General features: G+C 40.3%; 1 protein-coding gene across 2 annotated transcripts in view; it reads right to left on the reverse strand.

The window, feature by feature from the left end:
- Positions 1 to 15,198, reverse strand: part of EFNA5 (ephrin A5) — a 288,937-nt gene extending 273,739 nt beyond the window's left edge. Inside the window, exon 1 of one of the 2 annotated variants that reach the window (XM_066273964.1) lies at positions 13,243 to 15,198. In XM_066273964.1, the coding sequence (XP_066130061.1) occupies positions 13,243 to 13,367 (125 nt within the window). In that variant the 5' untranslated portion in view covers positions 13,368 to 15,198. The remainder of the gene's footprint in view (positions 1 to 13,242) is intronic. The other variant, XM_066273962.1, reaches the window with a different exon arrangement.
- Between the last annotated feature and the right edge of the window lie 9,425 nt (positions 15,199 to 24,623).

Genomic DNA, 24,623 nt, shown 5'->3' on the forward strand with positions numbered 1-24,623 from the left:
AAATATACATAAATACAATGCTTTTACTTTATACATTCAAAACAGCATATAAATCTACACGTATCAGTGTACCAAAAAACTTAGTTTACAACCTGTTAATTGGATGACAATGTGGTGTTAATAACTTTGTCTCAAAAATAAAAACCATTTAAATATTTCTCCCTTTAAAAAGAAATGAAGGGGAAAAACAATAATTAGAACTCTTGAGCATATTCTCCTTTAACTAAACACAGCAATGACAACAAATCTTAGGTATATCAACTCCATTTTGAATAAAGCCATTGCTTAAATATGCAAATGACTTCTTTTTGATCAATGAAGATACTCTATTTCTAAATTTAATAAAGCATCTAAGTACATAGCACATCTATCTTCCAGAAACCACTTAAGTTCACACACAGTCACAGAAGATTCTTCATTTCTTTATCTGCCTGAATTATAAAACTTGAAACTCTAAGTGGTTGTCACCTCAGAGTCATTGTCTCAATATGCTTCCTTACACCATGGCAAGTACAAACATAAACCTGTAAAACACAAACAAAACAGTAATGTCTGAATTTACTATCCTTCCTATTCATAGTTCTTACAAAATGCTACCCAATGTGTTAATTAAATCCATTTATCAAGGATTTAAAAATGAAAAGATTTGCATCTGTTCAATAATTAACTATAAAAAAGCATTGGCAAAAACTGTTATAAAAACAAAAGAATACTTGAATTAAGAATGCTTGTCATCCTTCCCCTATTTTTTGTTTTTTCGTAAAAATACAGCTGATTTACAGTACAGTGTTATCTTCCTTTATATGATCACTTTGTGGAGGTGTGTTGGCTAAGTAAGTCTCCTTACTGATGCTTTCACAGCCTTTACAGTTTACTTAGGAGATCAGTCATATTGTATTTATACATACAGAGTGAAGAACAACAATAAGTAAGCAGGCAGAGTAATCTGAATTTAACCAGGTCCATTCCTGTTAATACAAGCATCACATAAAATTTGTTTTGCAAAAGCCAATGATATATATGCTGTGAAAAAGCAGAAGCATATTGACAGACTTCACACTTCCTAGACTCTACAGGAACACAGGTTTCTCACTAAGGACACTAGCATCGGAGCGTTTTAGAGCAGGAAGGTACTTCCCCCACCCCCTAGACATTTATAACTCCACTGGAAGTGTAGGCTCCTGAAAGCTATCCACAAGAAACCCAACCATTGGGAGCAGAGAAACTCTTAGTCATCTTCTATGATGAATGTAAAATGAACATTTTGGGTTCATTTAACCATATGGATTTACACTGGAAAGTGTTAAAAAAAATCTGTTTCTGAGGTGGAGTTCTGGCATGCAATATGAAATACATCTGGGGAGGGTTTGCAAATAAGCATCTTTGGACACATATAACAGGACCCTCCTTAACTTACAATACAATCCCTAGCCTATTACTTTTGTTATTGGTGTATTTATAATGATGCATAAACCTGAATGTAAGAATCTGTTTTATTTGTCTGAGATTTGGGGGTAAGTGGCTAGAAATGAAGACTATTGGGCCTTAAGACACACAATGTTCACTCATGCAATTATTAAGTCAGCTTAGAAATTGTAGAACCACACAGAAGAGGAACCAGAAGTATTTTCTCTCCCACTGACTTCTCCAGAACCTTGCTACTCACACTATGGCTCAGGGTCCTGCCGCATCAGTCTCAGCGGGGAGCTTGTTAGAAATACGGAATGTCAGGGCCCAGCCCCAGATCAAATGAATTAAAATCTGCTCTTTCAACAAGACCCCTCCCCCCACAAAGGGCTTGTGTGCCCGTTGGAGTGTGAGAAGAAGCAGTGATCTAGAAACTGCTGGCCGACTGCTTACTGCCACCATGACGGCAGGGGTGTTGCTCACACTGTTCACTGTGACATCTCCAGTACCGAGAATAATACCTGGCACACATGGACGCTCCATAATTATTTGCTGAACAAATCTATGTGTGAAGATTATCTATACAGTTTCTACTCTGCACTGTAATGGTGTATACAAAATTTTTGTATCGGCACAAAACTAGGAGATCCTGAAGGGCGCCGATGCTCTCCTCTGATTCATCTCTGAGCCCGCTGTATGCCTCCCAGGGTTTGCACATATCACTCAGTAAGTATTTCATCAATGATAACTTTTAGATATTTAATATAGGAACATATTACTGTTAGATACTAGCTATATTATTGCTTTAATGTGAAAACTTTGGAAAAATAAGTTTAAAATCAACATAGAGTTCCTGAAATCACCCACCTGGCTTTGGTTTTAAGTACAGTAAGGAGAATTCACCCAAGGAATCAAAAGAGAAATGGAAAACATCATACAGGGCCAAGTGCTTGTTCTATGTGGTACCAGAGGACAGGATGGCACAGATGACTACAATCCAAAACTGATTCCAAACCTCTTGTCATTCAACGGCCTCAAAGTCTTTTCTTATCAAATCTCATACCAAAGCTGCTATAAATTTCAGAAAAGTCATTTTTTAGTTTTGATTTTCTTTCTCAAATCTACCTGATAGACAGACTCAAAAACAGTGAAGTAGCCAAAGCCATAAAAAAGGAGAAAGACAGTGATAGAGAGATCTGTGCAATAAATGAACTATGTGATTAGGACTCAAAAAACCAGATATCAACACAAAATCAAGAGCTAAGTGAAGAAAAAATTTAGATAATTATAAGAAGTCATCAGATACATTAACAGCATAGTTGTGTCAATGACAAGACCGTTGTAAACTAATACTTAAAATGAGATAGTCAGGGTCATAAATGTTGCTATTCTCTCGGTCCATATTTATCAGGATATTAAAACAAGAACACCCTTCCTCACCAATAAAGAACTGATGGGTTTTTTTAATTAACTGAATTAGATTGTCCTTTATACATTTTTTTTCCCCTTCAGGGAACCCAGAGTTTAAAGTTAAGCCATCAGATGATACGTCTGACCACACACACACACACACACACACACACACACACACATGCCTGTATACATATATGCACACACACACTACACACACACACTCTCTCTGTCTGTTGTTGTTTTCCCGAGTCCAGTTGACAATGGTGATAGCAGAGTGTGTAATTAGTTTCCATTGTTCCCCTGACAACTAGAGTTCCATACAAGACCCTTTTCTTTTTATGTTGTAAATGTTATAGAAAAAATAAATAGGCATTTAATTATGGGTTCAGCAACCATAGTGGGAACATTTCCAGACGAGACTGGAACCTTTCGGATATAAAAGATATACTTGAAGTAGGGGGAAAGTTTTGTTCTTCAATTACAGTAATGTTCAAAATCTTGATGACAGGCATATGACAGAAGAAGTTTTTTAATTTTTCCTTGAGACTCTATTGACAGTAAAAGTATGTATACAGTATTATATCAGTACTAAAACCAAGAATACTACCGTAACTATATTAAAACGCAATTAAGAATAAAGGCATTCCTTATCCTTAGAATAACTGTATGCTCTGATACTATCAATGAAAAGTAAAAAGATTTAATTTTTTCATTGCTTTTTACAGACTTAAAAAAATAGTACTTGTAATACCAAATATCTGGGTGCTACATTCCTTGAGGCTTACTTTAATTTGTTTTATACAGTATTTAAAATAAAGCATTCCCTGAGTTGCTGTCATGGCGGACACCAGATCTGTCACTAAGGTCCTTTCTCGCCTGATTAATTAGTAATTGGGAGACACATCTTGGCAGCTTTCATTTCCCTATTATTTTCTCTAGTTTGACACAAAACCCTGTCAGAAGCACCACTATTTGAACTGTACCCCTCTTAGTGCCGGGTCACTAAATTTTAATAAATGGAGCCCTTGCCAGAAAACTACCAAAATAGGCATAAAAGTTTACCGAAGCAGTAACAGTAAACAAATACTGAATGCCACAGTATCTAAAACATTAATGGTCTGTCTGAACCCAGGGGTTACTGGCAATATTGCAGAGCGGAGACTAAAAGAAAATGCCTTTCATCTGTCTTTAATAAAAACATATATATATTTATATATTAGCTTAATAAAGCTAAACACTTTGGTGGTAGCAGAACCATACATCTTCCATTAGCCCAACCCAATAAATAAGTTTGCTGGGAGGCAAAGACAGATAGTGACTATAGGGATACCTAACCCACCCAGAAGTCACGAAACCAAACTCTGAGCCAAACGAAACATTTTTCATAAAAGGTAAAGTAGAACTTCAAACTGAAGCTAAAAAGGCTGATACTCTGGAGAACTACAAATACTACAGAATCAGTTTCAGGATCTCCATCTCAAAGTGTCAGTCACTTCAAAAAAGCATCCTGCTCCGGTGGTGGCTCAGGACACTTGTGTGCCAGGGCAGTGGCCATGCTGTGTGGGTCAGAGGTCACAGCTTCCACATTCCGACATCTGTCTGTATTTTTTCTTGCCCTGAAACAATAGAAGGGGAACTAGGCTCATTTGCTCCCACTTTGTTTAACATAATTGTTAAACACAAGGAACATTTCCCCACATGAAGAATTATTTTTCCTTTTTTCCCATACCTATTTGTCTCCATGAAATTAAATACTTTAAAAACTTAACCAAAAAGTTAAGTCCTCTACACGTTATTAAAGTTCAGTAAGTGGGACAAAAATCACATATCCCACTGGGGTCTGTGGAACATGAAATATCAAGTAGCATGTCCACCACCTTCAAAATCTACATGGCAATTTGCACTATAATTATCCAACCAAAATAAGCATGACTTTATTTTATACCACCCACAAAACTACAGTTTTAATGGAAAAATACTTTCATTTATCTTTATAATATGAATTTCCATAGTAAGAGACCAGAGCTAATAGTTAACTATAGTTTCTACATAAATAAGTCACTAATAAAATTTAGAATGGACACTCTGACAGCTTTGGAAGCAGAAAAAAAAAAGTATTTGTTAATTCATTTAAAAGGAAAAGGTCACTTTGAACACTCACTTCTCCAGGCAGTCAAAGAAAAATAGATGATGGATATCAGAGGCAAGTTACTTGGTTCAAAACTGTCAAATCATACCTGGACTTTAATAAGGCATCCATGAGATGTACATTCGTTCTTAAAACATGTATTAATCACCTTTACACTGTATCTACAACTACCAAAAATCCCACTTCTAATTAACTGAAGCAATCTGTGACATAAGTCGTATTCAATCTGTGCCCAGTTTAATCAGATTGACTGAGTCAGGTTACTTTGAAATTATTCTAAGAAAGTTCTGTTTTTACTACAGTGCATGGGAATAATGTTCCCAGACGTCATCAGACAGATGCAGTAGCAAGAAGTGTAGTATAAATTTTGGGTAAAGTTTACTAGGCCACATGTTCTTCCAAATGTAACCCAAAATACAAAACATGGTGGAAAATATAGCAGACTCCGTTGATACACTCTCATCAATTTTAAGAAATATGAATTTACTTCCAAAATAATTATGAATTTACTTCCAAAATAATTTTTTGTAAGAACTCACAAGATCGGGTTAGTAAAGAGATAGTAAGAGCTTGAATTTCAGTCACAAAAAGGTTCTGACATCATGTAATGCTTCTTAAAGCACCCCAAATACTTCATTTTTAGAGGTACCTGCATTTTTATCAATTCCTCTTACTGAAAGAAAAAATATACATCAATCAACAAACTAGAAGGACTACTTTATGAGGTCAGAAAAAGGAAATCAGGACTTGGGGATGCTGATAATAGGGGGCTATTAATCTGTTACTTTAAAATTAACACTAAGTTATAAACTTCACAAGAGAAAATTACATATGTAAACATGGTATAGCCCAAAATTTAACATTAAAATAAAATATGCCTGAGTTTAAAATATATTATTACCAAGTGAAAACACCCATTTTTATCAATTAAATACAAGCAGATAGAATTTAATGAACTCACAAACAACTTAAGATAGCACTTTAAATGCAGAGCCATGACACAATGATTATAAAGTGGTTTAGTCCTTTTTTATCGTCCATATTCATTTCCGGACCATTTTCATGAAAGAAATAAAATCGGTCTTAAAACAAGATGGCTGCTTCTGGGGGGGGGGGGGGGGGGGAAACGCTGATTTAACTGAAAGCCAAAAACCTAGCTTTTCTTAATTGGGAAATAAGAACTTAGTCATATTTTCTAATCTCCAAGAATGCATTCATGTACCCACAAAGAAACCTATGGATTACACTGTGCAGCTTTTTAAAATTATTAATAGCAATGCAATTTTTTAAAGGTCTAATCTTTGTGTGCTAATAACATGATTGTCCAACATAGAGAGAGATACATGACCAAGATTCCCACGTATACTTCATATCAGAATCATGAAAATCAGGTCACTTAATAGGAATAATATCGATATTTTATATCTCTTAAAGAACCCCATCAAAAATGTCTAGTGATACCCTGCTACAAACACATCAACGGTATTTGGCTTTTTAAACACTCTATGAACCTGTTAGACAATTTCTCCTTGAACTGCACTTCGCTGCCCTTCCCTGAAGCAAATGGCAGATTAATTTTAGATATAAACATAAAAATTAAAAGCATCTCCTACATTTTGAAATAATGTTTAAGCAGATTTTTTTAAATCACTCAAAGTTATTTTTATTTCTCACTTGAGTGGAAAGTAAGACCCGACAGTAACATTTTCTTCAAGCTGTCAACTGTCAATTGTATGAAAGATGTTTCCAATGATGACAATGATTTATTTTTCCTTATTGAAAATGATAGAATTCTACCTGAATGAAAGCTGAACTAACCATCACTGTGATACACTACTCTCAGCATCTAGGTAACTTTAACTAAAAATCTTCCCTATTTTAAAATAATGTTTCTACCGAAACATATGACTCACTGAAAACGATATTTAAAAACCTCAAAAATCAAGAGTTACACATCCACACACATTTCAGAAAGTAGTTCAGAGATATCGATAGTTAACAATAAATACTTCAAGGTACATTAAGTAATATAGATTATCAAGAATATTAAGCTATAAGGAACTTTCCTCATTTATAGTGAAAGCTATGCATAATAGTTATGGTACAGAAAAACTTGCATTATTACTTTATGATTTTAATCCAAGTGGTTCTGTGTCATTGTGCTGCCTTGGTTATGGCTGACTTAATTTTGAAAACATAAATGCAGACAAATTTAAGAGGAAACAGCTCAGGTAGTGAGTAATATCCCATTCACAAACACTAGAAGTTCAAATTAATCACAAGAAACTTTCTACCAAATATCTCAGAATATAGCTTGAGAAACAGACAAAAATATAATCCAATAATATAAATCAGGCCCTTAAAAGAGACAGTAACTTACTGATGCTTAGCTGTCTAAGACCACCATCATAAGATACATTACTAAGAGTGAATATTAACACCTCATTTCTTATACTCCTCTTGGAGGTTTTTATATCTGAATATGAAGGTGCTATTCATCAGAAATGATCAAAAGGCAATTTTTTCTAAGTTCGGAAGACTGATCCTAAGTATCCAGTGTAAGCAGCCAGGACCTTCCTTACTATACTTAGGAATACACTGGCTTACTTTTCAACAGGGACATTATAATCAAAGCTGCTATTTCAATAGTTTGTATACTGTTTCTAAAAAGAAAGTTGATAACATATAATCAATCAACATAGATTGGTTCATTACTTAAAACACCATAGCATTTTAAATTATCATTACTATAGTGAAAGTAATTCAAAACAAACACAAAAATGAAGAAGGCTTTTCGTTCATTTTATATTTTAAAGTTTACTCTTTCTCAAAGGTACATTCTTTTGCCATAGAGTTCTCTTAAGCTTGCAAAAACCAGAACTCCTGAAGGACTAATTGTATTCATTCATTTTGTTGGCCCAGCATGAAGCTGGTAGCTTGCTTGGTACATAGCAACAGGGAAGAAAAGGAGGCGTTCATCTTTATCTGTCCCTATCCAACAGGAAATCAGGCCAATGGACAGAAGGCAATGAAATCCGTTTTCAGAAGGCGTCTTGCAAGATTAAGCGGCAAGAAACTCACAAGGTCAATTTGCCCCCAAATAACTACATTCTCCTTCTAAATTGATCCTCAGCATTCAAAGGTGGGAGTCTCTAAAGCCATTGATTATCAGCCAGAAGACACATGGCAACAAGATACTGGTTCAGTATACCAATGGTTTGTTAGTACCACTAGAATCAACCAACAGGGAGTGATAAACTACTGAAAGCTCTCTCTGATTCTTTTCATCAAAAGGAGTTTATTCACCTTGGTCTTACACTGGAACTGCCCAATTAGACTGTACAAGCAAGTGTGCCTCAACGGGCACTGATGTTGCACTTAAAGACAGTTGACTACTTCTGATAACATATCGTGACTATATAATCTAATGCATAAAATGAATGGAACATGATATCTCAGTAGCTAACTTGGCTTTTTAAACTTCTATAGGAAACTGGCCAAAAACAACCAGCATGCTTCTCTTTTACAAGTTTTAGATAATATAGGGGGAGAGAAGGAAGAATCACTTCAGGTCTCCTAAATGAAAAAGGGTAAAAACAATAGATAGAAACCTATGTCATATAGCTTTATTTTTACCTAGGCATTTAGATAAATTCTGATAAAAATAATAAAATTACCTCATTCCATCTACTAAACTAATTAATGTATTACACAGAAGCTCGAAGTTAATAAAGTTAAAAGAGTCTACGTAATGCCTTTTACTTGAAGACCTTTTTATGTTTCCAACATACAACAATATTATTTAAAACACTGATAATGTCAAAAACAGAGTTATTCCTTTACAAGTTTGGCAATAAAATTTAATCAGAACCAAAATCAACTTTTCACCTTTCCTCAAAACAAATACCTAGAGTTAAACTGAACTGATTTCATTTATTTACCAGTGGAAAAGGCAGGGCTGGCGTACTGGTCTACGAATACTAAAACAATGATGGGTCAGATTTTAAAAAATAAAACAAGTGAATTTTGAGAAAGGAAAAATACCCAGGAATAGTAAGTAGAAAAAATTTATTTCTCTCTACTTAGCCCTATACATATGGCCTACACTGCCAGGAGATTTGGGAGTGTTGACCTAGAATTCACATCACTTTCACAACTCTAAGATTACATGTTAACCAAACTAAATGGTGTCAATTACCTGCTACTCTCACCTGAAATGTTTAATTTACAAGTCCCTACAAGAATTGAAGAAGTCCAAAGAAAACAGATGATTAGAGTAAAATTTAGTAAAGTCCCCGGATGAACTATAGAGGTATGTTTTCTTGTAAGAGAATAACATTTTAAATTGGTCATGCTCAAACCTTAATAGAAGCAAAGCACTAAGTGAGGAGAATCAGAATTCTTAGAGTGTACTGGTTCTATTTGCCACTATTCCACCCATTAATGCCAACCAGTAGGACATATCTTTAATTATCCTAGCACCATTCTGGCAACTGATTAAAAGAATCCAAGAACTTTTCAATATATACACAGTGTTTAAAAGAATATTCTCACTGGAAGCACCAGATTAAGTGGGATGTTCTTAGTATCGAGGCCTTTATATTTTTATAAGAGTAGCTACCAAGAGAGAATGTAAATAAAGTTTTATTACTAAAAGTCTTTTTAAAAGTTACTTAAAAGCTGTTTACATTCTTACAGAAATCAAGGATGAATAACTAAGATGCCACAACAAAGAACTGATGCTTCTCATCTCTCTCCCTTCCGTCTGTCTGCCCCTTTCTGTCTACCCCCTCACTAAGAAAGAAAGAAAGAAAAAGAAATCAAGGACAAATATAACATTATATTCTCCTTGGTTTGGATGTTCACTACTCAAAGTTACTTAGTAACTTGCTATTTTAGAATTAAGCATAACATTAAAAGAATCATTCTATTACTCTCACTAGGTGAAAATTAAAAAGTTTTTCAAATTTTTTAAATAGGAATTTAACATTTAGACAAATCTTTTCATATACTTCTATTCAGACTGACAAGTTTCAGGTGTTATTTCAGAGACGTGCCATTTTGACACATAAATTTAGTTTGGCCCACCACTCAATAAATACTACCAACTAAAAAATTATAAGCATTTGAAAACTGAACATCCACTTCCCCTAAGTGAATACCTGGGAAGACAGATTCTAACAGTAAAACTATCTGACAGCAAATAAGTTAAATATTTTTTTCTTCTATGAACCTCAATCTGTGGATGCTTATGGTATCAGTGGAGTCAGTAATGAAACCCAATGTAGTGAATAAACTCCTGTGACCACATAAGTTATAATATAAAATATTTAAACCCTGTGGTCAATATGTAATGCTTAATTCTAATTTTATCAAAACATAATTTTAAACTGAAGCTTATTGGTACAAGCTAGAATATAGTTTCTTCATTTCTACAGTATCATTAGCAGCTCAATGTGTCCAGTGAACCTTAAGTCTTCAAATTTTAAAAATCGATTCAAGTTGCAATTAAAGTTTTCTACCGTTTCCCCCAAAACTGAAGTTTTTCTATTATATTATTAGTTTAGCAAAATATTAAAAGATAGGATTTATATAAAACCAAAAGATATGGCTAGATTACTTTTGTAATGATAACATATATGAAAAGGAAATGTATGTAAAATACTGAATTTATAAAATTTAGTAAACAGGTGCAAATTTTTTAACATACTCCTTCATTATCTTTTGTGATAACTGTATTTCTAAGTTACTTATTTTGCATTTGGCTCCTTTTAAAAAACACCCAAGCTGACTTTTCTTAATGTATCAATAAAGCACCATCTTACTTAACATTTCAGAGATAAATCTGCCACCCAGTACCTACTTTTAAAATTTCATTAAGTTTTAGTATAACAACACGGGAAGCTACATACATCCGTAAACCCCCAAGAATACTCAAGTTAGGGCTGAATCTCTTGGGAGGGGAACGACATCATTCTTTCTTTTGAACATGACCAAAGTGATAATGATCAAATAGAAAGCATTCCACAAACCTCAAATTGGAATACTGATTTGAGAATACTCTTGGTCTTTTCAAATTCTACAGATTAACTTTGTCTGGGCAGGTTCAAAGCTACCATAGCATCCTGAACAGAAGAGTTTTATGTAGGCAGGGCATATCTATGAAAAACATACCCTGTGACAAAATCAATGTGTTCATCTTAAACCAAACAACAGTATCAAAAGCATAAAACAAGAGCTAACCTAAGATAAAATGTCCTCAAATTAACTCAGACCAGCTTGACAGGTTAAGAAGGCAGAGTGGCTGGCTGGCTGATTCTGTTTTAACCGAGATGATTGGAATACCCAAGTCTCCAAATAAATTAATGAGGAAAAGATCACACTGTGAAGTTTGGAGTGGGAAAGAAAAGACGACCAAGAGCAAAATATCCCAATTTTAACTAACCAATTTCACTGTCATCTTATTTAATAAGGCGCTGAAGTTGATAAATATACATTCTCCCTTTCCTATGTGCTATCTAATAAAGCCCAAAGAGGAATAAAACCAACCAGCATAATGAAGCTTGCTTTTAACACCATCACAACTGGAAAGCCTGCTCTATTTGTCTTGTCAGCTTTAATAAAAGACATTTCCTCTGGCAGGATGGCTTCTTTTTCTCTTTTTCTAATAGTGGTAAGAGGCATGTCAAAGAAGAAATAACTTCCCATCCCACCACCCACCTCCACAAGACTTTTTTTTTAACCAAACTTTCAGGGATATCTCCAATTCTGCCAGGCAAGCAATTAGGGCTTGGGTTACCGGGGTATGACTGTCTTTTCTGGGTTAGCAGGGTGGCGGGAGGGGGGGGGGGGACTCCTTCTCTGTTTGGCAACCGGTGGACCGCTTGGGGGGAAATCTGCCCATCTTCAACTGAGCTGACATTACTTCAAGTGGGGAATCCCTCCCATGCCTGCGTAAGGAAGGAAGGAAGGCGGGAGGACTGCGGAGCGGTCCGCCGGGAGACAGCAAGCATTGGAAGCGCCCTCCAGACCCCTCTCCCCAGGCAAGCTGGGAGCGCAGCAACCATAAACTCTTTCCTCGGCCTCCCACCACTCTCCTTCCTATTTCTATTCCAGCCCAGGGAAAAAGCTGGGATTTTAGGTATAATTGATGCTATTGTCCTCCTGGGCGGGCACCGAGGCCGCCCACAGCTGGAAGCCGGCTGGCCTCGGTTCCAGGGAGGCTGGAAGCCGGCTGGCCTCGGTTCCAGGGATCCAGTGGGGCAGGCTGCTGCCCAAAGGCCAGGAAGACAACCCCACCTCAACCCCATATCCAAAGTCGGTGAGCAAAGGACCTTCTCGGGGTGGGAGGCGGCGGGCTACGGTCCAGCACACGCGCCAGGGCGGCCCTGGACGCCCATTTCTAGCCGCTTGCGTACACCACGGGCTTCGGGGACCGCAGCAAAAACGGCTCCAGGTAACCGTGCGTGCTACGGCTGCACACCGCCGGGCTGCAGACGAAGGGCTCCCATCTCCCTGCTCTGCCAACTCCAGCAGCTCGGTCGGCACACATGATGTAACCCCGCATTAGATCAAACTTTCTGGCACCTTGAGCCCACCCAGGGGTAGAGGAGGTGGGAGAATCTTCTCCACTGCCAAGTGCGCCAGGCCCTGACTGACCCAGGGGCGGGATAATTTCCTCCCAGTTAAAGAGGGAAATAACCTAAAGCTTCCGCTTCCCAGGTCCCCTCACTTCCCCCAGCCCGTGAGCTCTCTGAGCGCACCGAGAAAAGAAAAGGAAAAATTACAAAGAACACAGGAAAAAAACCCACAAAACTTGGGAATGTTTGGCGGGTTCTCCTTGCAGTCCCTGCACACCCACGCTGCCGGTGCGAGCTCCTGGCTGTGCGCACTCGGGGCTGCCTGTGCCCAAGCCCTGGGCCGGGATCACGATGCTGGCCAGCCTGCACGGGCGGGTAAGCGGGGAAAGTCTCGACTTCCCGGCTCCCGCCTTTTCCGAGTCTCCTGGTTCTCTGCAGTGGCAGCCGGTCTATGCAGACCCGGGTACTCCCAGGGGCGCCCGGGCTCTCCGCAGTGGCTTAACAAAGAAGGGCTCGACGGGAGCGCTTCCCGCGGAAGCCTCGAAAACCACCAGCGCTAGCACGACGTAGGCTCCGAGGGTGCGCGCAGCCGGCGGCTGGTGCGCGCTGGTTCCCCTACCGCTGCCGCTGCCGCTCCTTCCTCAGGGCCCCGAGGCCGGGGTAGCCCTGGCTCTTCGCCCCCCATTGCCTTACCTAGGGTTGCTGCTGTTCCAGTAGACGGCGTAGCGGTCGGCGACGGCCTTGGAGCCCGGGTCCTGGCTGAACACACACATCCAGAGCACCAGAAACATCAGCGTCAACATCTCCACGTGCAACATCACGACTGGCCAGCGGCGGAGCCCCGGACGCGCCACTCCGGGGAGAGAGCAGGGATCCGGAGAGAGGGAGGGAAGGAGAAAGCGAGAGCGGGAGCCAAATAAATATGAATAAATAAAAATGAAGAGGGATGAGAAAAGAAAGGCACACAACAAGCTGGGGAGGGGGAGGAGAGCGAGAAGAAAAGAGACAGTGGAGTGGAGGGACTGAAGACAAACTCGCACCCCCCACTTTAGGGTTCAGAAGAAAAAAAAAGAAATCACAAGATGGAGAAAAGCATGCGAGTGTGTGGTGGTGGCGGCAGCGAGGGCGGGGTAAGGGGTGCCAAGCTGTGTCTGGGGCGGCGGCGGCGGTAGGCCAGTCACCCCGGGAGAAGGAGGTGCGCGCCCGGCCGAGCGGCAGCAGCGCGGGTCGGGGCAGGCGGCGGCGCACGTTGTACAGTCACCCGGAGCTGCGCGCCGCGGCCGCGGGGAGACATACACTGGCCCGCGGGGCCCGGCTCAGCGTCGGCGCCACGAACTGCACACGTCTCCGCCGCCCAGGGCCCTCGCACTGCGCCCCGCTTTGCTTCAAGTTACTTTGGCGGCCGGTGGGAAAACTGCAGGAGGAGGACTCCGTGTAGATGGGGGGCTTCGTGCCTGTGGCCTCCTCTGTGCCTTAACTGGGCAACCCCTAGAAATCTCGGAGGAGTCGTAGGTGTTGCGGATTCGGGGCGGTGCGCTGCGCTGGGAAGGGTGGGGATCCGGAGCCACAGACCCAGCCCCACCGGCGTCCTGGAACTGGTTAAGCGGCAACTAGCTGGTGAGGAGCGGTCTTGCCTCGCAAACCTCAAAAAAAGTTTGGCTCTCCGTGTCTTCTAGCAGGTCCCCCGGTGGAGTCGGACTGCAGCGGCGGCGGGAGAAGACACCGCAGGCGCTGGCCTCCAGGATTTCTCGCGCGTGCTTTTCTCGACCGGTGTGGGTGCACCAGAGTGAATGTAGAGCAGAGGTTACCAGCCAGCCAGCCAGGCGGAGCTGGGATGATCAAACCTGCAGGACGACGCCAACCCAATAGCTCGGCTGGAGAGCGGGAGGGAAAACAATCACTTTGAAATGAATCCCTCCAACTCCTGGATGGGCTGATGTCAGTCTCCGATCGCCTTCCGGGGGCACCAATGAGCCCCAGTCGCAGTGCCAAGCCCCGAGTGAGCTCTCAGAAGTGTCCCTGCGACTCCGACGGGTTCGTCCTCAAGCCCAGCAACTTGTAGAGACGCATCAATCAGTTTGAAATGGAGAGAGAGAGAGAGAGAGAAAGCGAGAGAGAGAGAGAGAGAGAGAGAAAGCGCGCACCAGCCAGTGGCACCTCCCCGATGACTACATCAGAAAACCTTTCCGATCCTCCCGCTGCTGCTCCCTTTTCCTTCCTTGGGCACCGCAGCAACAAGAGATGAAAACCACCAACCGAATCCTAAAACCCCTACCAGGCGGGAAAATGAACTTGAGTGCAGCAGCAGCACAAGCAGCCCGGGAGGGATCGAAACGATTGGCGAGAAGTGGAAAGGGGTAAAAGTCAGTTTTGTAAAAGAGAAAAAAAAGAGAGAGAGAGAGAAATTGCTTTATGGGAAAAATCTCCTCGGCACGCCCCCTCGTTAATGACCTGCGTGTAAAGCCGACCGCAGCGACAACCCAGCAGCCGCACTAGAGCGCGAGGAGGCACGCGTGGACGTGGGCGGCGCGGGGGGGGATGTGCGGGCGTATAACGCAGGGCGTGGGACAAGCGGGAGGCGCGAGCACGAGTGTGAGCTCCGGGCCGAGCAGGAGTAGGCGCTGCCAGCCCGCGCCCAGCAAGCGCTGCCGCTGCGGGGCCGGGTCCTCTGGGCTGCTCCGTTACCCCTCCCCCACGCAGTTTACTTGGGAAGGGGGGGGTGCCTGGAGCAGCCAGTCAGGGGACGGCCTGCTGTTTGCTTACAGATCGAGATTTTTTCCTCTCTCTTTACGCCAACCGGATTGGTTGCTCCAGGAGAAAGAGGCGTTTTCCTGAGCTCCCTTCCTCACGCCTCCTACCCCCTCCCCAGCCCCACCTTCCAGAAACCTGACTAATTGAATTACTGGGAGTGCCGAAGCGCCCTCTTCTACACCCGAACCCAGCAGCCGTGCGTAACCCTTTGGATGCTGAATTCCGCCAAGGTTGAGGAATGATGATTTGACATCTTTTTACCTGTGAGGAGGGTATTTCAGTTACAAAGGAATCGGTTTCCTCCCAGTAGCCGGAGAGCCGAAATCTGTCTCCGGAGCTCCTCAGGTGACACGAAGTCCCAGCAGGCCGGCTGGCAGAAAGTCTCAGTGAATAAGTTCCTGTAAATCTCTTCCCTGTTCTTCACAATTGCGCGGCGCTGGGTTATCTGCAAAGTTGAGCATCTCAGTGCCTTTTAACTCCCCTCTTCCTACCAGGGACTTCAAGACTCATGAGCAAGAAGAAAGACTTTCCTTTAAATTGATGCTCTGAAAACGCATTTTTAAAAACTCAAGAAAATCACAGTGTAGAGTGATTGCCATTCAGTGCGAACCTTCATCAGGGAGGAAACTAATGTGGCCGGGGAGCCCATCAGAAATACGTTACACGTTTTCCATTTCAACCCCGCCCCAAGGTTCGCAACCCACTACCCAAAGGATCAGTGCTTTGAACAAAGTCCGTACCAGAAGAAACCTATGTCGGGGGTGTCGGGGAACAAGTTCCCTTATTATTGGAAAAGGCCTCGCTTCCCGAACTTCCAGAGCAGGTTGCAGCAGCTCGCCTCCAGCTGCCCCCGAAGCACGACTGCCTGACAGCGAGCCAGACCCAGCGCCCAGGGACGCGTCCCCCAGTGCTCCAGCGCCCGGGAAGTTAGCCAGGCGCCGGGCGCAGCGGGGCCACAAACCCTGGAGACTCGCCCTGCGGGACTCGGCCAGCGTGGTTGGATTCTCTCTCTTGCTCCCTAGGGAGTTTGTTGCTTCAGTGGAAAAAGGATGATGCCAAGAAAGAGAGCAATTTAGTTTTGCTCCCAAACTTGCCTGTTCTCCCCTTTACTTATTAGCCCAATATAATCAAATATCACATTGTCTGCCTTGAGCTTTCCAGTCCTGGAGCTCGGGATTTCCAGACGCTTCGGAGCTGTTTGGAAGCGTCCAGACGCCCTCCAGTGGTGGGCCTGCTGTCCACACCCCGCGCGAATATTGCTAGCAGCTCAGCCGGATTGAGTTTGATGGAGAATCTGGGTTAACGATCAATAAAGACTTGAGGGGAAAGGAACGGTTCACACCGGAATGAAATTACCTGGATGTTATGGGCCCCTGCCTGAAAATTGACTAGTTTCTCAATTACAGAATTTTTTCCTACCTGAAGAGATCCTGAAATTGTCCTAGGAAAGTAACTTCTGTTTGTGACTAGATATAAATTGCAATCTGTTATACACTCCACGTCAGATAACCCTAAAAAACTAACCTTCCTAGTTTAAAAAAATAAATAATTCAGAGTATTAACACAAATGCATCTGTATATTTCTTAAAATCCCAATAGTGAGAAAACTTAGAGAACTAAAGGAAAATCTTTCATTTTTTAAATCAAATTGTTATTTAAGAAGTTACTTACTTTTTCCTCCTGGTCTTCTAATCTTGCTGATGTTTAAGTTCTTTGCCTATTTTCGGGTGTGTTTATTTTTTCTGTAGCAGGAAAAAAATGCATTTATTTCTTCCCTGGGCCTTTCTGATAGCTCTAATAGGTGCTCAGATGACTGAAGCAGTTTTTCAGGAAATTCTCTGGACCATTTTCAGGGACATCTGCATCTTGAGGAAGAAGGGAATGCACAACTTCTGTCTTGGGAAACTGCTGATGATGATCATCATCAGAGTCTTTTTAGTCAGGGAAATATCAGGTAACGGGGAGTTAGCAAGCTTGCTTCCTGTGGCTTCAAAGCCAAAAGAGTAAAAGAAAAAAAATTACGTTTATTCACTTATTTCCTATCTGAAGACACATACTGTAACCAAAATTGATATGTGACAATTCAATGTATCAAACGAATATAGATGCTCTACTACTTTAAATGTCTCTAATTTGTTTCAAGTCTGAAGAGTCCCATTTTAAACAGAGATTATACATTATGGCCTGCCTTAAAATGATTCAAAGAGTTGGAATAAAAAAATACTGGAATTAGCAACTGCTGAGAACATAACTCAAATGTCTGTGTAAAATAATTCATAAATCCAAATTAAGTGCTTCCTTCTGGGATTATATACTTATGTAAGTATTGCTATTAGAGTAACTAAGCAGCACTATGATAGATTAGTGATTTTCAACGTTTTCCATCTCATGGCATATAAACTACTAAAATTCTGCAGCACACCAAAAATATTTTTCCTGCCAATCTGACAGAAAAATGGGTGTAATTTTCATTCATTCACATTGACGGCTATTGTTATGTTGGCTGTTTCTTTTATTTTTGTTGTTGTTTTTGACAATCTAAGGGAAAAGAGGTCAGTGCCCCTGACTAAACAATCAGATACTGCATGTTTTAAAAATTCTTATGGCATACAAGTTGAAAATCACTGTGATAGATACATACTTAACGTTTGAAGAGAGGAATATTATTAACTGTGCACTTATATTCAAGTCACATCATTCAAGTGATTTGAATTTATACAAATCAGTATTCTGGAAAATAATTATATTATGATTAGCCTAGTGTCACAGAGGCAATGACTTTCAAGCTGGCCTTTCAGGAATAAGTAATATTTCCCCCTGTATAGAAGGAGGTTCGGGTATAACAGTAAACAAACAAACAAACAAAAAACACAAGAAGCTAAAAACCTAGAGGGATAAAAGTGCAGGGAGTATTTGAAGACTGAGATTGAAACAGGGTTGGAGGGAGCTGAGTCCTGAAAACTCCATTGAGAATGGACTGTAATAGAGCTTAAATGCATTCTAAAAATGTTTGTATTTAAAGCTACAGGAAACCAAATGCACAGTGCCTTTTAAACAAATGACATTGAAGCAATTAAATTAAAACACAAACGGATTCTTTTTTTTTAATACTTTGGCTTTGAACTATAGATTGATGTTCTAACTTTAGCTATGATAGAATCACCTACAAGCCTGACCTGTGGTGGCGCAGTGAATAAAGTGTCAACCTGGAATGCTGAGGTTGCCGGTTCAAAATCTTGGGCTTCCTTGGTCAAGGCACAAATGGGAGATGATGCTTCCTGCTCCAAACCCCACCCCTTCTCGCTCTCCTCTCCAAAATGAATAAATAAAAAAAATTTTTTTAAATCAACTACAGAGCTTTTTAAATAAAGAACAATGCCAGGGCCCCACTCCCTGTTTTAGTTGGTTAGGGGCAGGGATCTAGGTCTGTAATTTTTAAAAGCTTCCCGGGGAATGCTAATGAGCACAGAGGATTAAGAATCACTGATCCAGGTAATTTATTTTTACCTTCACTGCTTCAATATTCCAGGCAAAAAAGTAAGTTCTGTACTTATTTGTCTGGAAAAATGTTCCAGGCTACCCACCAAGGCAGAAATGTTGATACTTAAGAGAGTTGAATTTTATGATCCTATGTATTAAAATGAAGTGATACTTTCAAAATAATTCTCACATGGCACAAAATAGAATGCCATCTCCAAGATGTGGTTTCCAGGGCAAAGCTTACTTTAAAATACAGGTTGCCCTGGCTGGATAGCTCGGTTGGTTGGAGTGTCATGCCGAAGTGCAGAGGTTGGCAGTTCACTCGAGGTCAGGGTACCAACAGGAACAGTTCCATGTTTCTTTCTTTCTTTCCCTCTCTCTCTCCCACCCTCCCTCTCCCCCTCCCTTTTGAAATGTATGTATTAGTCTTCCTTTTTGGATTGTCTTAGACTTCCTATTTTCACTAGCTGCCATCAGACAGAAGTGGAGTTCTATTGGGTAGTTTCCAGACAAATAAATGAAATAAGCTGGTGAATTAAACCCCAAAGTCGACAGACTAAGCAACTCTTATTTAATATGACAGTTAAATGAAAACTGATACCTAGAAGAGATAATAAAGGCAATAAAATCAAGAGCAAAGATTAAAGAAGTAATAGACATAAAACTATGTAACAGATGACCAACATAATGATATTTAAGCTAACCCTACTGCCTATCTTTCTAGAACATTTAGAATTCATTCCAAAGCCCTAAGAAACCCAATTTCAATCACTAAACTGTCACCTCTCTACGCTGCCCATAGATTGAAGTTGTTTAATGAAGTCTTCTCCCCTATTCACCCGTTTTATAACTGGATACTCAGAATCTTTAGAAATAACTCTTTGCTAGCTTTTCTCTTCGAAGAGACATTAGGAAACACTTCTATTGCTGATCTAGCTGTCTCTTCTGTGAACAACCTGAGAAAGAAAGAGAGAGAGAACCCACTACTAAATAGAGTACAAGGCATTTCGTCTTGTGACCTTTTTCCACTTTTGCTCATTCTCCCTTTACTTTCCTGGAGTTTGTCTCACAGTATCTCTTCTCTTGAATTCCGCTGATAGTAGAAGAAATTTCCTAAGTTGCTACAGTATTCTGAAAGGGGTGTTAAAATTGTTTTTAATATTAACCATCTATTGGTTGTTATGCCTACTTTAAGACACAGTTTAAGTAAGACCTACATAATAACTTTAAATATTTTTTAATTTATTGATTTTAGAGAGAGCAGAAAGGAAAAGCCAGACACTTTGATTTGTTGTTCCTCTTAATTATGTATTCATTGGTTGATTCTTTGTTTACTTTATTGATGATAGAGAGAGGAAGGGAGAGAGTGAGAGAGACAGAAACATTGATCTGTGTGTGCCCTGACTGGGGATTGAACCACCCACCTCTCTGCTTCAGGATGATGCTCTAAAACCAACTGAGCTATCTGGTCAGGGCCATTGGTTGATTCTTGATTATGTCCTGACCTAGGATCGAACCCCCAACCTTGGCATATCAGTACAACACTCTAATTAATTTAGTCATCCAGCTAGGGCCACAGTTAACTTTTTAAACATACACAACCTTAAGCTTTTGATAAACAAGTAACCATATTACTAGGCACATAGGTAAATATGTGTTATGTTTCTGTGTATCACAAATATGTATGTGCTTAAATGTAATTTTAAAAGAAGCAAACAATAACTGGTTGATTCATCTAATTTCCCATCATTTTTCATTATTTATACATCAGTATAAAGCAGAAATTGGTAGATGACTTTATTTTCATAAGACATTTTCATGTGGTCTTTTACTGTTTTATCCTGTATTTAATTTTTATTGTTCTGTATTTTCCCCTCTTCAAATTTTTAAATAAAATTCACCAAAGAAAATTTATTTGCATTTATAAACATAATTGATCAACTAGCATACTGTATACTGTCAGTAAAGTATACTGTCCTAATATGTTCTTTATGAATTATTAAACAACCCTATATTCCTTGCTTAAAAGAACATACATTACCATGAATGCATATTACCAAAAAATTAAAATTTTGTATTTGACTTATTACAATAACAATTGTAGACATCTATAGTACACCATTATTGAAATAGAAATTATATAAGTATCCTTTTTAAAAATAAAGTTTATGTTCTTTTCCATATTCAAACTAATAATTAGGATTTTTCTCCCACCAGATCCATTTGCCAACACCAAAAAGCATATAAATATTCATTTTTGTATTCCTTTACTTGTTTAGAAACCCCCCAAAAGCTAGAACATTTTTTATTTCACTGATGCCATTGTATATATATACATATACATGTATAGCATATATGTGAGCATATATAGAGACAGAGAAAGTTAAAGAACTTCTCTTTCAACCAATTTCACCCAAGATTTTCATCAACTTCTGGGAGAATTCTATTTAAAGATGAGTACAGGATATAATCCTTAGTGAGCATGATTTCATGAAATAGGAAATGCTGTTTGTAATCCTCATTTTAGCTTTGGCTTTACTCACCCTCCCCCCCCCCCCACCCGAGAGCTGAACTGACTAAGCAAAGTAAAGTGTAGAATTATGGCAAACTAAGAAACTCGTTTCTCAATTATGTGCATTTATTTTCCAGATAAAAGACTTCTTTAGGGGAATTTGGACCCTGGTATTTTGGAGTGTAGGTTTTATATTTTTAGTCATCTAAATAATTCTCTCCACTCCTTCATTGCACTTGCCTTAAGTAGAGATGGTCTTTTAATATATGCTATTACTTTTTTAGGAAAAGTCCCCTCTTGTTGCAGATTTATAACCCTAGTATAAGACATCCAAATACTTTATGCAAACATTGTAAATTTTATTGTGATGCTGTAAAGTTACAGTTAAGATGCATTTATTTATTTATTTATTTATTTATTCTTAAATGAGAAGTGGGGAGGCAGAGAGACTCCTGCATGCGCCCAACCGGGATCCACCTGGAAAGCCCATTAGGGGATGATACTCTGCCTATCTGGAGCATTGCTCCATTGCTTGGCAACTGAGCTATTTTAGCAGTTGAGGAGAGAACATGGAGCTGTCCTCAGTGCCAGGGCCAACTTGCACCAACTGAGCCATGGCTGCTGGAAGAGAAGAGAGAAAGAGAGAGAGAGAGAGAGAGAGAGAGAGAGAGAGAGAGAGAGAGGAGGGAGATGGGGAAGTTTGGAGAAGCAGATAGTTGCTTCTCCTGTGTGCCCTGACTGGGAATCAAACCTGGGACATTCGGCCCTGGCCGGTTGGCTCAGTGGTAGAGCGTCGGCCTGGAGTGCAGGAGCCCTGGGTTCGATTCCCGGCCAGGGCACACAGGAGAAGCACCCATCTGCTTCTCCACCCCTCCCCCTCTCCTTCCTCTCTGTCTCTCTCTTCCCCTCCCGCAGCCAAGGCTTTATTGGAGCAAAGTTGGCCTGAGCACTGAGGATGGCTCTGTGGCCTCTGCCTCAGGTGCTAGAATGACTCTGGATGCAACAGAGCGACACCCCAGAGGGGCGGAGCATCGCCCCCTGGTGGGCATGCGGGGTGGATCCCAGTCAGGCACATGCGGGAGTCTGTCTGACTGCCTCCCCATTTCCAGCTTCGGAAAAAATGCAAAAAAACAAACAAACAAAAAAAAACCCTGGGACATTCATACGTTGGGCTAGTGCTCTAACACTGAGCAAAACAGCCAGGGCCAAGTATAATTTTTTAAAAGCATTTCATCTTTTAGTTTGTAATAATAGTTATAAAATTTGTCTCTATAGAAACCATTGTAACTTATGATCTTGGAACATCAGATAATAATGCAAAGGATTATTGGCCACAACTTTTTTTAAATGAGTGATATTTTACTGAATTGTCTCTTTCTGAACTCAAGTCAGGGAAGAAAGTGTGCTCTTAAAATGACTACCTTTTAATCAGAGATTATCATTCTCTCCCATTAGTCTACCTTTCTTTTGGGAAAGCATGTGATATACACTGAATTAAATAAGATTTTCTGGTTCAGCTAGATTCTGAATTACTTTCTTTTCCTGTGGACTAGGAGAGTTCATTTCTTACCTTTTTTCTTGACATCCATCAGGATCTTTTATGTGGTCTATCTAGTATTCTGCATACTTCTAATGCTTACTAAATATTACATTATAATATTAGCATAATAATAAATCATCTGAAAGTATTACATAGATTATTAAGTGAGATCCTATTTAGTTTAAGCCAAGACATCAAAAAGTTTTATTTTCTCTATACGCATAAAAAATAATTTTAAAATGCCCTTTCCATGAAATGTTCTTGTATCCATAAGATGTCTACATATTATAAAGTGAGGTGGTGAAGGTGTATCTTCCAGTTGCATGTCTCATTCATTCAATTTATTCTGGAGTCTGAATTTGCCATTTTAATAAGAGGAAATTTAAAATTGTGCAGACATAGATGAAAATAGCACTATTTGTCAAGTAAATGCCCTCTTCCTAATGGCAATTCTAAAATCTTCCCACGAGTTTACCAGGCCAGCAGCTAGGTAATGTTCCTTGCTATTAAGAAGTTCTGCTTTGAGCCCTGACCATTTGGCTCAGTGGTAGAGCATCAGTCCAGCATGTGGAAGTCCAAGATTTGATTTCCGGCCAGGGCACACAGGAGAAGTACCCATCTGCTTCTCCACCCTTCCCCCTCTTCTTTCTCTCTTTCTCTCTCTTCCCCTCCTGCAGCCAAGGCTCCATTGGAGCAAAGTTGGCCCGGGTGCTGATGACAGCTCCATGGCGTCTGCCTCAGGCGCTAAAATGGCTCCAGTTGTAATGGAGCAATGTCCCAAATGGGCAGAGCATCGCCCCCTGGTGGGCATGCCTGGTGGATCCAGGTCCGGCACATGTGGCAGTCTATCTGCCTTCACACTTCTCACTTCAGAAAAAAAAAAAAGTCCTGCTTTGTCTGTGGTTGGTTATGTCACATAACCCTACACTAACAGCCATTGAAAACATGAGGACTTTTTACAGTTTCAGAAACAAAAGTAAAGTAAAAAATATTCAGTTAATAACAATCTTATTTTAACTGGTTGCACTGAAGGAGCTCCTAGTTTGAAATGTCATCAAAACAAAAAGTATATATATATTTTTCCCTCCAAAAGTATTTTAAATATTGTACATTTTATCTATCAATATGAGAATCAAGTAGAATAAAAATGATGCATTATCTGTGGTAGATAGCACAATGGCTAAAATCCCCCCCCCCCAGTATACTTTTGTACTTAGCCTCTCTCATCATTTGATGGAGTGTATTTTCCCACCCCTTGTCTGAGATGACCTTGGTATTTGCTTTGGCTAACAGAATGTGGCAGAGGCAGCATGGAGCCAATTCTGAACCATACCTCAAGAGGCATCGGAGCTTCCACTTTTTCTCTAGGAATCCTGCCCAATTGCCATGTGAACAAGCTGAAGCTGGTCTTCTGATTGATGAGAGACAAGTAGCACACTCACCTGCACTGTCTCCACCAACCCCCAGAAGCAGAGCTACCTGGCTGACTGGCAGTGGCCACCAGGTGCATGAGAAATTCCCAACTGAATAGATGAACTGAATTCAGCCTAAATTGCCAACGCACAGAACCTATGCTGAATAAATGGTTCATGTTTTGACCCACTAAACTGTGCGGTGGTTTGTGATACAGCAGTAAATAACAGATACATCTTCTTAAATTATTGGAAATAAAATTTTAAATATTATTCAGCTCAAATAAATGTTATTCTTTTACAACTTGGATTTCCGTGACTGAGTTACTTGGTGTTAAATCTAATTGGCAAACATAACTTTCTATATATTTCTAACAAG

Source organism: Saccopteryx bilineata, chromosome 4, assembly GCF_036850765.1.
Source record: "Saccopteryx bilineata isolate mSacBil1 chromosome 4, mSacBil1_pri_phased_curated, whole genome shotgun sequence".
NCBI classification, from domain to species: Eukaryota; Metazoa; Chordata; class Mammalia; order Chiroptera; family Emballonuridae; genus Saccopteryx; species Saccopteryx bilineata.